Source organism: Budorcas taxicolor, chromosome 17 (genome assembly GCF_023091745.1).
Source record: "Budorcas taxicolor isolate Tak-1 chromosome 17, Takin1.1, whole genome shotgun sequence".
Classification (NCBI taxonomy): domain Eukaryota; kingdom Metazoa; phylum Chordata; class Mammalia; order Artiodactyla; family Bovidae; genus Budorcas; species Budorcas taxicolor.
Window position 1 is genome coordinate 29,297,403 of NC_068926.1, and position 13,081 is coordinate 29,310,483.

Sequence of the window (13,081 nt, forward strand, 5' to 3'; positions counted from 1 at the left end):
AAACAACTTTTTGAGTCAGTAAGTCAGTTAATTAATTAAATTGCATTTCCTCAGAGGAGTAAAGCTAAGCTCATTTATGTGGATTTTCTATTTGTGTATTTTGCCGCCAGTCTTTGGGGGCACAACTGTTTTCTTACACTGTCATTCCTTAGAGAATTACCTCTTATATTCCTCAGCCATGCAGTCGTATGTGTCCGCTTGGTAGTCCTGGATGATGAAATCTCGTGCTGTCGTGTTTCGTGCTGCTCAGTTGTGAATCATAATTTTGTCCACTGTATCCTGTCACTAGTGGATTACTACAGTGCCTGTGTTTAAATAACTGTTATTTAACTTAATAATGCCCCAAAGCACAAGAATAGTGATGTTGGCAATTCAGATATGCCAAGGAGAAGCCTTAAAGTGCTTCCTTTAATGAAAAGGAGAAAATTCTCTGTTTAATAAAGAAAAAACAGCTTCTGCTGAGGTTGCTAAAACCAATGGTAAAAAACAAATCTGCCTGAAATTGTGAAGAAGGAAAAAGAAATTCATGCTGATTTTGCTGTTGCACCAACTGCAAAAGTTACAGCCACGGTTCATGATAAGTGTTTAGTTAAGATGAAAAAGGCATTAAATTTGTACAATAAGAGAAAGACCACATTCACATAACTTCTGTTATTGTTAAAATTGTTTTTATTAATTTTTGCCATTAATTTCTTATTGTGCCCAATCTAAGCTTTGATTTATGTGTTATATAGAGAAAAACATGGTATACGTCGATTTCAGTAGGATCCACAGTTTTAGGCGTCCACTGGGAGTCTTGGAACATATCTCCTGCAGATAAGGGAGGACTACTGTGTGTGTACCTCTGCCAGGTAGTACCTTTATTGTAGCTGAGATAACAGATTTTTCTCAGATGTTTTATGTTCCAATTTGAATAATATTGTGTCTTTTATTATAAAGATGCTATGGAAATCTGGAATTCATCGATCACTGGTTTTGATTCATAGAGAGTCTTGGAAACTGTCCTGTGTGAGAAACGGCCCTGAGCAGATGTGCTTAGTCATAAGAATTGCCAGACAGTTTCTTATGTGTTGGCAGCTAGTTGTTCTGAGAGTAGAAAACATGTTTTAAGAAATAGGGTTTTGCTGTCAGTTTCCTATCTCTTCACCCTGTTTCACTTTAATGTTATTTATGGGGTTACTTAGTCACCCCTTATTCAAAAATGTTTGTATCATTATCATTTAAACTTTCGGGCATAAAGAAGAATATGAGACTTTACTTCTAGAACACACTAGTCAACAGCAGAAAGAAATTCATAACTTCATGTTTGGAACTTTTGCCTCTTATACTAGTTTTATTTCAAAATGTATTTTTTATTGATAATTTTATTTTGCAGACATTCCACATTTGTATACCTGACCCCAAAGTACACTTCTGTGTGATGTGAAGTATAAAGAGCATAGACTTTGAAGTCAGACAGCTTTAGATTAGTATTCTTATTTTAAATTTCCTTTTGATTTGGCCACGTTGCTTAACTGAATGAACTTTAGTTTTTTGGTTTTTTAAAAAATGTCTATTGAAGTATAGTTGATTTGCAATGTTATGTTAGTTTCAGGTATAGAGCGAAGTGACTTCAGTTATACATATACATATATCCTCTCTTTTTTAAAGATTCTTTTCCCATAATAGAGTACTGAGTAGAGTTCCCTGTGCTATACACTAGGTTCTTATTATTTATTTTATAAATAATAGTGAATTCCAGTCTTCTAATTTCTTAATCTCTGCAATAGAAAAAGTTCTGTCCCTTGCTCTGGAAATTAGCCTTACCTTTGTTGTTACTGTTAGTTTCTAGGAACTAGATAAAGTGTTCCTTTCTTTTCCCCTCCTTTCTATTGTTATATCCCCATGTCTTGCCAGCTGTACAACCCTGAACTTGTTTCTTCTTGTATGTTGTTCCATCAGTTATATTCACTCTTTTTACAAATCTTAGTCTCATAGTTTCTTCTAAGACCTCAGGTGTGTATAAATATCTATACCTCCCCTGATGATTCCTCAGATAACTGTATTGTCTGCTTCCCATTCTTTAAAATTGCTTGGAGGAAAAACCTGCATTTGCTGTAGTTGTTCCTCAGAATTTCTTTCAATTTGGATTTGGTCCCCTATCTCTATTCTCCTCCTCAAGTTGACTGGTACCATTTTCGCCTTAAAACAAAATCCTTCTTTCTCCTTCTTTATGTCCTTGAAAATTTTTTCTATTAGGTCTTTTTTGTTTGTGTTCTGATTTCTTCTCTAACTTTTGTCACTGTTTCCCTTTTTTGCTTTTCCCATTTCCATCCTACCTGCTAAAAGTAGAAATTTCTTAAATTTCTGGCCGTGTTACACAGTTTCCCTGCCCCATCCCCTCCTTGGATGATCACCTTTACCCTACCCAACTTAAACTTGATCTCAATGACAGTGTTTCCCACATGTGTATTCTGGTCTTGATCACTTTGTGAGCTCTATACTTGAATACTAGGGCAGTGGTTTTTAAACTATTTTTAGTTAAAAAGTCTTAAACACAAAACCCTAATATATTGATAAACATGGAATTGCTGTGATTGATTGATGGGAGGAGGGAAATCTTCCCCATCTTAGTAACTGATACTGTCTTCAGACCAGTGAATCTTGCTTGGTTCTGCTCTTTTGGTTTACCCTCACAGTCAAGTTGTGTTTGCACTGATCCAGATGATCATAAATCCAGTCATCAACACTGTCATCGCTACCCCAAGCCATCACTCTCTCTTCCTTGTCTTTGCCTCCTGTTTTCCCTCTTACCCCACTTTATTTATTCTTCACACACTAGCCCAAAAAATCTCCTCAGAGCATAAAGCAAATCACATCACTCACTTGCTTACAGCACTCAGTGGATTTCATTGCAGTTGGAACAGATTCCAAAATTCTTTCCTTGCCCAGAAGCACTTATATTCTCTGTTGTCTCTGCCTTCCTCTCTATGTTCATCTTACACTTTTCTCTCTCTGATACATCCCAGCTAATTGTTCCTTATTAAGTACCTTTCTCATGCTCTTTGCATTTATTATTAATTCTTGCTGCCTGTCATTTCTTCACCTTGTGTGCGTGCATGTGTGCTCCGTCATGTCTGATTCCTTGCAACCCCATGGACTGTAGCCCACCAGGCTCCTCTGTCCATAGGATTTTCCAGGCAAGAATGCTGGAGTGGGTTGCCATTTCCTTCTCCAACTTTCACCTTAGATTTTCTTAAATCAGCCCCATTGTCTTGGTTAGTTCAAATATTCCTTCTTTATAGACAGGTTGTCACTGATGATGCAAGTCTCTCTCCCATTGTTATATATAATTTGCTTCATTGCATTATCACATTCTGAAATTATCTCATTTATTTGTTTACATATTTGTTGTCTGTATCCCTAAAGCAATATAAACTTTATGAGGTCAGAGGCTTTTTCTTCCTAGTTTGCCACTGTATCAACAGTGCTGACAACAGTCCTTAGTGTAGTTTGGGTGAGAGTGAAAGTCGCTCAGTCATGTCCGACTCTTTGTGACTCATGGACCATACAGTGATTCTCCAGGCAAGAATACTGGAGTGGGTAACCTTTCACTTCTCCAGGGGATCTTCCCAGCCCAGGGATCAAGCCCAGGTCTCCTGCACTGCATGTGGATTCTTTACCAGCTGAGCCACAAGGGAAGCCCAAGAATACTAGAGTGGGTAGCCTATCCCTTCACCAGCAAATCTTCGCTGACCCAGGAATCGAACCAGGGTCTCCTGCATTGCAGGTGGGTTCTTTACCAACTGAGCTATCGGGGAGTAGTTTGGGTTGGTGCTCAATAAAAATAAGCATAGGACTCCTGAAATAGCTAAAAATAAACAAAAGCTGATACAGTATACTAACACATATATATGGAATTTAGAAAGATGTTAATGATGACCCTGTATGTGAGACAGCAAAAGAGACACAGATGTATAGAATGGACTTTTGAACTCTGAGGGAGAGGGAGAGGGTGGGATGATTTGGGAGAATGGCACTGAAACATGTATACTATCATGTAAGAAACGAATCACCAGTCTATGTTCGATGCAGGATACAGGATGCTTGGGGCTGGTGCACAGGGATGATCCAGAGAGATGATATAGGGTGGGAGGTGGGAGGGGGGTTCAGGATTGGGAACTCGTGTACACCCGTGGTGGATTCATGTCAATGTATGGCAAAACCAATACAGTATTGTAAAGTAAAATAAAGTAAAAATAAAAATTAAAAAAAAAAAACAAAACCAAAAGCTGAATGAGCCATGAACATGTGAAACTCAACATGTCCAGATTATATTCATAGTGCAAGGAATATTATAAACATTCAATAAATATTTGTTCAAAGAGTGAATGGATAGAATCCCTTAAATTCTGTCTCTCTAAAGTCTGTGCCATCTCTCCCAGTGGAACTGCTTGCTTATCGTTACTATCACTCATGTAGGACATTCCCTGCCTTTTATTCAAATTCCTAAAGTGTAGCTCTGATCCCATTATATTTGAGTAGCTCTCCATTGGCCTTAAATTAATATAAATTGCCTAACTTGTCAATTAAGGTCATTTACGTTGTAGGCCCCATTGCCTTTTTCAGTCTTCCTTCCCTTCTTCCCTAAATAAGCCCTACACCTGCCTACCTTTATGCTTGAACTTATTTGTTCCTTCCTGAAGCTCTTTTAAGATTTACTCTTGTGAGTAAATTTACTCTTGTGAGATCTCTGCTTGTGAGATTCACTGTCCGGCCTCTGCCAATTCTTACTTTCAATACCTCCCACTTTAATATTCCCTAAACTAAATGCAAATGTACTACCTACTCTGAATCATAATACTTCAGTCTTTTGTGATGCTTAAAGTGTGCTTTGTGGCCCTCCTAAAGATTACGGTATCTAACCTATTTTTGTGTGTTTTGTATTACCTTAAAGAACACCTTCTGTGTTCTAGATGTCACAGGTACTTAGTAAACATTTTTTGAGTATGCCCATTGCATAAGCCTGGTTAATAATAGAAAGTGAATTAATATGTTATACTTTGTCAGTGGTACCCAGAGTCATATAACTCTAAAACTGTATTTGAAATAATTGTTTACAGTCTCTTTGTGATGGTAAACATACTGATTGTGCAGTTATTCAGTAAAATCTAAGGCCATAGCTGTGTATCAGAATTATCTGTAGAGATTCTGAAAAACAGAGATGAGCAGGTACCACTCTGACATTCTGAATGAATAAGACTCAGAGGCTGTACATAATGTATTTACAAAATGCTTGCTTTTGTACAAAGAAAGTATAGAGAACTACTACTGAAAAGTAAAAGTGTTAGTCACTCAGTTGTTTCTGACTGGTTTGATGGAAAATTATATTTCAACATAGAAATTGGGATTTTGAACTATTTTGAATTATATATAATTTTGAATTATGTAAAAAATTATATACAAATGAACTGTTTTCAAGACTAAGTAGCCTCTGTTTTAAGGTTTTGATAACTCACTACACAGATTATTAATATCTGTTGCTTTCTTTGTAGTCTTCTGTCCTTTGAAAACTTTTAATCATTAGACTGCTACTAAAGATTAAAAGGAGAGACAAGTTAAACTTTTTCCAGTTTTGCTACTTGTAGTCAGTTTTCTAAAATCAGAAGTGATCTTAGAAATTCAGAACTTTGTCTAAAATTGTTTGGGGATTTTCTAATTTTTAAGCATAAGTGATTGGCTTTATTTTACAGATAATTGCACATGAACTTGCTAAAGTATGCACTTTTTCTTTTTTTTTTCAGAATGTTATCACTTCTCATTGTGTGAAATAAATACTGTACACATTTCTAGAATTCTCTTGACACGAGCCTGAAAAAGACAGATAAAAACTTATCTTAAAATGGATTCAAATCTTAAAGATATTTATAATTAAAACATTTAATTTCTGTCCAAGTTAATGCTATAATTTAAGTGTATGCTTATATAAACTACATTGAGGTATATCATATGTTTTATATTTGGTTATACTTTTCTTAACAGAACAAAGCTTTGCTTTTTAAAGATCAAACTTCTTTAATGAGTGATGAAAATCACATTAAAGAAAAATCTCAGAAATTTTAAATTGCTTGACAAAGAAGCATACCTAAAAGTAATGTGCTTTTAAAAATATTCCTTTTAGCAAAAATAAAATGTAACTATTCTTATTTATCAGTTTTTTTTTTTTTAATGAAAACTTGTTTTGACCTTTATAAAAGGATGTACAAGCTTCCCTTGTGGCTCAAACGGTAAAGAATCTGCCTGCAGTGTGGGAGACCTGAGTTCAGTTCCAGGGTGGGAAAGATCCCCTGGAGAATGGGATCGCTACCCACTCCAGTATTCTTGCCTGGAGAATTCCGTAGACAGAGGAGCCTGGCAGGCTACAGTCCATGGGGTTGCAAAGAGTCAGACACAACTGAGTAACTAGCACTTTCACTTTTCTTTATGTATCTAAAACATTTAAATGTAAAATAGTATAACTAGTTATTAAAGCTCCTTCATAAAATAAAATTAGAATTATTTTTGTTGAAACTTTAAAGATTTCACAAGTTTGAATATTTGAAGTGACTCATCAGACTCCACAGAGCATAGTCACATAAGCTTCTATTTAAAGGCTAAGGATATTATACAATAATAAGTAAAAGAGCACAGGGGGAGCTTAGGAGGCCCAAGTGACATCCAGGCCCAAATGCTCTATGGTCTTTATGCACGCAAAGGTATGCTTTGTCTCCAGGTTGAGCCACCAAGATGTGTACAGTGAATCTTGGCTTCAGAAAAACTCAGAGAAGTTTTGGGTGTTTTTTTGTTTTTTTTTTCTTTGCCCGTCCGATCACATAGTCCAGTCCGGCCGCCTAACTAGTTATACCAGGTGAAAGCCATCAGCAAACAGATTGTGTTTGAGGGTTACCAGAGGAGATTCAGACTTTAAGCAGCACACCATAAATCACACTTTTTACTTTTTGGCCCAGAGGCAAGGCCAGACATTCAGGCATCCCTCAAGCTTTTGCAAACCAGCTATAAATTAATGCAATACCACACCATTCCTGACAACTCAAAATCTAAAAAGAGGCAAGATTGTGATGATAGCTTACTTTTGTATAAACTGCTAAAACTCCAATACTTTGGCCACTGGATGCAAAGAACTGACTCATTGGAAAAGACCCTAATGCTGGGAACAATTGAAGGCAGGAGGAGAAGGGGATGACAGAGGATGAGATGGTTGGATTGTATCATGGACTCAATGAATATGAATTTGAACAAGCTCTGGAAGTTGGTGATGGGCAGGGAAGCCTGGCATGCTGCAGTCCATGGGGTCACAAAGAGTCAGACACGACTAAGCGACTGCATTGTACTGACAGTAAAGTTTATAAAGTAATTTAATAGGCATTGCCTTATTTGATCTTTATGATATTTCTGTGAGTTATGCAGGAAAATTGTTTTTATCTCTGTTTTACGGCCTCAGTTCTGAACCTGAGAGAAGTCGTTGGCTCAGTTCTCACAGTCTCCTGAGCTGATAGAGCCAAGTGTAAAGGATAGATCTCATGACTTTAGTTCTAGAATATTTTTCAGTATTTCATGTCAGAAGTAGATATGAAGAGCTATCTATTGCTTTTCTGTCTTGTAGAACAGTATAGGAATAAATAAGTATATATAACTTACTGTGTATTTTCCTCAAAAAGCATAATAGCTGTTTGTATGTTTTAGGGAATATAACTTAAGAGATTCTGTTTCAAATGAAAGGCTTTGCTTCAAATAAGATACATTTTGAAGAACTGTTCACAAAATTATTCTTTTAGGATTTCCACACATGAATAAAAAATTGGACCTTCAAGATCTGAGTAAAATATCAAGACAGAGTGGAACCCGTGACCCTCTGTCTCCTTTCCTTTCGTGCTCTCTCTGATTCATTGATGATCCATTTGCTTGTCTGCCACATGCCAGGTAGTGTGCTATCCATGGGGATTTGAAAACTAATAAAATATGACCCTTGCCTCTAATGATCCTACATTCCATATTTTTTCGCATGAACTCACAGTTCCACGAGAGGAGTATCTGTTAACAGTATGTAAAGTATTATGAATTATGAGAGCTGACATTCTAGAGACTTTTGCCTGGAAGTTGAAGACTTGAAATGAGGAGACTTTTGAGCTAAGTCTTGAAGGTTGTTAAGGAATTTATCGGTAAAAGCAAAAGAAATCTACTCAAGTCAAATGTGAAAAAATAAACAAGGTTGTGTTAAAGAAACATGGAGTTAGTAGTCTGTTATACCAGGAACATAAATTACATGAGGGGAACTAGCAAGAGATGAGACTAACCTTATAAACCATGCTGAGGAGTATTGATTATATGCCCAAAGAAGTGAGGAATCCAGAAATCATTATTATACAAGACTTTTTATCATCAGATTACTTTTGGTGGGGGGGTGGGGCAGGTAGGATGCATTAAAGAGAAGACCAGAAGTCAGGAGATCAGTTTGTAATTTATTGGGATAGTCCTGAGAAATAATGATGAGGCCAGTGATTGGGCAATGGAAGTAGAAATGGAATGCACAACTGAGATACCAGTTAGAATCACTGGGCAGAGTAGATAGAAATCAGGAAACCATCTAGTCCGGAGTCTTGGTTTTGGAAAATTATCGAATCCACGTTTCTGCTGTGGGACATGAGACTGCTGAGATACTCTTGTGGTCAAGTGAATTGAGTTAAACTACAACACTGATTGCTCACAGAATTGGGTTCCTGACTCGCAGGTTCTCCATATTGCACCTCATTCGCTCTGTATCTCTAACACATTTTTTTTTTCTTTAATCATGCTCTGGCCTCCCAGTTGTTTATACTTTACAGGCACTTTAATGTATATTACCTATTTTGACCTGTTCAGCAATCTCATGGCATAAGTAGAATAAGCATTATTATCCCTCTTCTGAAGGCAAAAAAGCCAAATCAGAGTGGGTGCTTTGCTTGTTCAGAGGTTACTGAATTTTATCATTACTATATAAAATCTTACTCCTGAAGTTTTTCTTTTTAAAATACATAGAATTTTATAACTGGTAGATTTGTTGATTGATTCATATAGTAGATGCTCTCCTGACATTGTCTCTTAGTCTACGTTTTACGTGCATTAGTGTAAGGTGGTCTTGAAGTTGTTTTTGTTTTGTCATCTGGTGAATCAATTTGCATAGAAAACATATATTTTATGGCTAATGTCATATTTTTATAAATTGGGTTCATTTAAAACAAAGCTTATTCTTAAGTGCATAATCTTATGAAACATTATTGGTACCATTTTTCGGCAACAGTATATCATAGAGCCAACTCACTGGAAAAGAGCCTAATGCTGGAAAAAATTGGGAGCAGCAGAAGGGGTTGACAGAGGATGAGATGGTTGGACAGCATTACTCACTCAATGGACATGAGTTTGAGCAAACTCTGAGAGATAGTGATGGACAAGGAAGCCTGGCATGCTGCAGTCCCTGGGGTTGCAAAGAGTTGGACTTAACTTAGCAACTGAATAACAACAACAAATATCTAGAGGACTCTTAAATACCTATTTCATTACTTATTTTTGAATCCATAGGCAAGTTGGCTAACCTCTGTCAACATACTGGCTTGACTTCAGTTTGATATAAAAATAGGACTTATTCACAGTTATTGTTAAGTGAGACGATATCCACAGAACATTTAAGGCAGATCCTGGAACCTAATAACTACCTGAAACATTTTAGGTATTATTAGATTTTTATTTCCTGTTGTTTTATGCTAATTAGTTATGTAATTATAGATATTGTTAAAGTCAAAGGTAATGAATTAACATTTATTGTGAGTTTTGCATAAAATAATTTCTTTGGGTTCAATAGCACTGGTATGCTTTGTATTTATAATACATACATAAAATATAATTAAGAAATAAATATCGGCAGTTCCTACACTAAAATACCTTCCTTCCTAAAAATGTATGTTTTTCCCCATAATCCACATGTTCTGTATTTCCACTTAGTGTTTAATTTAAAAATCTTTTTTTGTTTTGTTTTAGAAAGTATTATTATTCTAAAATCTTTTTTTGTGGGGAGTCAAGATATTAAAACTTAATTGATTCTGCTAAAACATTCAGAAACTTGTCCTTTGTCCTTTGTAAAGAAAGTAATATTAGACTATCTTGAGACATGTTTCAGTCCATTATGTTAAGAGGTTGTTATACTTCCAGTGTGTAAGGAATGATCAAGGTGTTCAAACTTGGGTTCATTTTCATAGAAAGGCCAATAAGCAATATTTCTCTAACTTTATTCAGGAAATGATAGACACAGCTGTAGTATACATAAAGCACTGACATTCTTGTAATTTATCAAGATGATAAAGTTCTTCATGAAATCTGTTGAATTATTTGAATATAAAATGTAATTTATCCAATTAAGGTATTAATGACTTCCACTTTGAACTCATCCTTTCAGCTCTGGTTTTTCTTCACTCTCTTCCACATAGAGAGGTCTTTCAATAGAAATAAAAGAATCTTTCAATATCTCTTAGATTTACTCTTAGATATATTGTGGTTAGTACCGATTTTACCAAATTTAGGTTTCTTTTCTAATTTAAAAAATTTTTATCATCTATGAAAACAGTATTTGTTAATTTACTTTGTATTTTAGGCAAGCCAAGTTAGATCTGAGAGTTGCAGCAGCAAAAGTGGAAGAGTTAACTAAAGTGACTGAAGACCTTCAGGGACAGATGCAGAAGAAGGTATGTTCCTCTTTCCAAGACAACTTGGTATGATGCCTGTAGCTTTGTTTTCTGTGTATTTTATTGTCGATCTGTTTTGGATTAGGTGTTAAAGAGGATTGCTAGAAAATGAATTAATCATGTTATTGTCCTCTGAATATGAAATTAGGAAGCTGAGTTATAACACTGGAAATAACTTTTTATTCCTATTCACCATACCTTAAAGTTAATAAACATGATATCATAATCATCCCTTAACACATCATTGCTGAAGTACATGTTAATGTAAAATCCAGTTTAGGTTAACTGGTTAGATGTAAATGGAAAAGAGGTATTTAATACTACCCTTTGTTTAATACTATGTTTTGTGTTATTTATTGGCAAAGAAGACTGGTTCGTTTTATGTGTAATAGAGAAGTTTTACAGAGAGAAGATTTTAATAGAGAGAGTGTCATGGAGAGGTCAGGCTTTAGATTTAGATGAATCTAATAATTAAAACTCTAACTCTGGTGCTTACTAGCTATGTAACTTCTCTAAGCCTTATTTCCTAATATGTGAAAATTGGTTATAGATTTCCATTAACGGTAGATTTGTGAAAAGCTTATGCAAAGCTAAGCTTTTATTATCTATCTCATAGATAATAGTTATAAAAATTGGGTTTTTTGAAACACTGCAGCACTCCCCAAAACAGTCACCAAAAGAGATAAGAATCATGAGTTTTTAACTTTCTGGCCTCAGAGTTCTCCCTAATCCCTGCAGCTATGGCTTCAGCAAGCAAAAACTTTATAGGCTCCTATAGTAGCGCTCGTGGAGAAGAAAATGGCAACCCACTCCAATATTCTTGCCTGGAGAATCCCATGGACAGAGGAGCCTGGCAGGCTACAGTCCATGGGGTCACAAAGAGTTGGAAACAACTGACCGACTAACACTATAATAGTGCTCAAATCAAAGTTTAGGGCTAGAACTCTTGAAAGATATAGCCATATGAAACTAGATGTTTAGGTTTGCTGCTTTTTATAACTGAGTACATTCCCGAGATGTGTGCAGCTTGAGCAGCTGAATGCTGAAGCACTAATATTTGAAGTATCAGTGGACAGAGCCCAAAGCCAGCAGAGCAGCTAGAAATTACCAGGGAATCTGTAAGAGCAATGAATCCACGAAGAGGACGAGCCCTCCCTCTGCTCAAAAATTGACTGATCCTCAAATTATGCAGGCACAGCTGGTTCCCAGGGAGCCTAGCTAGAAAAGCAACAGTGGGGACAAAAAATGAAATCACAGATGGCAGCTGCTGCACACTGTAGGGGAAACACCCCAGAGTGTGAATCTAGGTAAGGTAATTGCCTAAACTGAACAATAGTTAATAATCCTTGAAAGAACAAAATAGAATCTAGAGAAACTGTGATGCATTATCTTTATTATCCAGTTTTCAATCAAAACTTACTAGATACTAAAGTATAATTGGTAGGGGAAGAGGGAAGAAGAAGTTGATAGAAACTTCTCACTTTTCACTGAGTTTGGGTTTGGCTTTTGGATTTAGCAAGCAAAGACTTCAAATAAGCTGTTATAATATGTTCAAATAGTTAAAGAAAATATTTTTAAATTAGAGTAAAATAAGATTTCAGTGGGAAAAAAAGATAAAGAGTTTTTAATTGAGAACTAGAAAATAATTTTAAAAATAGAAATTCTAGATTTTAAAAGTACAGCAACCCAAATAAAGATTTTATTAGATGGGCTCAAAATTGATGCTTTCAAACTGTGGTGCTAGAAAAAACTCTTGAGAATCCCCTGGACAGCAATGAGATCAAACCAATCAATCCTGAATGTTCATTGGAAGGACTAATGCTGAAGCTAAAGCTCCAATACTTTGGCTATCTGACATGAAGAGCCAACTCATTGGAAAAGACCCTGATTCTGGGAAAGATTGAGTGCAGGAATAGAAGGGGATGACAGAGGATGAGATGGTTGGATGGCATCATGGACTCAGTGGACATGAGTTTGAGCAAACTCCAGGAGATAGTAAAAGACAGGGAAGCCTGGCGTGCTGCAGTCCATGGGGTCACAAAGAGTCAGACACAACTGAGCGACCAAACAACAGCAATAAAAATTAGAACAAGCAGAAGAAATAATCAATGAACTTTAAGATAGATGAGCAGAAATGTTCCTGTTCAAAGAATAGCATTTAAAAGATGGAAGAAAAATGAACAGGACCTCAGATCTGTGGGACATGAAGTAAGCCAAGAGAAGTGTAATTCGAGTTGCCGAAGTAAGGGGCAGAACTTCCAAAATTTGGTAGAAAATATTAGCAGATTCAAGAATCTCAGTGAACCCTTAGTAAGATTAACACTAAGAAA

General features: G+C 36.0%; 1 protein-coding gene across 1 annotated transcript in view; it reads left to right on the top strand.

Moving 5' to 3' along the window:
* SCLT1 (sodium channel and clathrin linker 1) overlaps positions 1 to 13,081 on the top strand; it is a 249,471-nt gene that overhangs the window by 113,224 nt on the left and 123,166 nt on the right. The window contains exon 10 of the mRNA XM_052655079.1: positions 10,661 to 10,751. Within this exon, the coding sequence (XP_052511039.1) occupies positions 10,661 to 10,751 (91 nt within the window). The remainder of the gene's footprint in view (positions 1 to 10,660; positions 10,752 to 13,081) is intronic.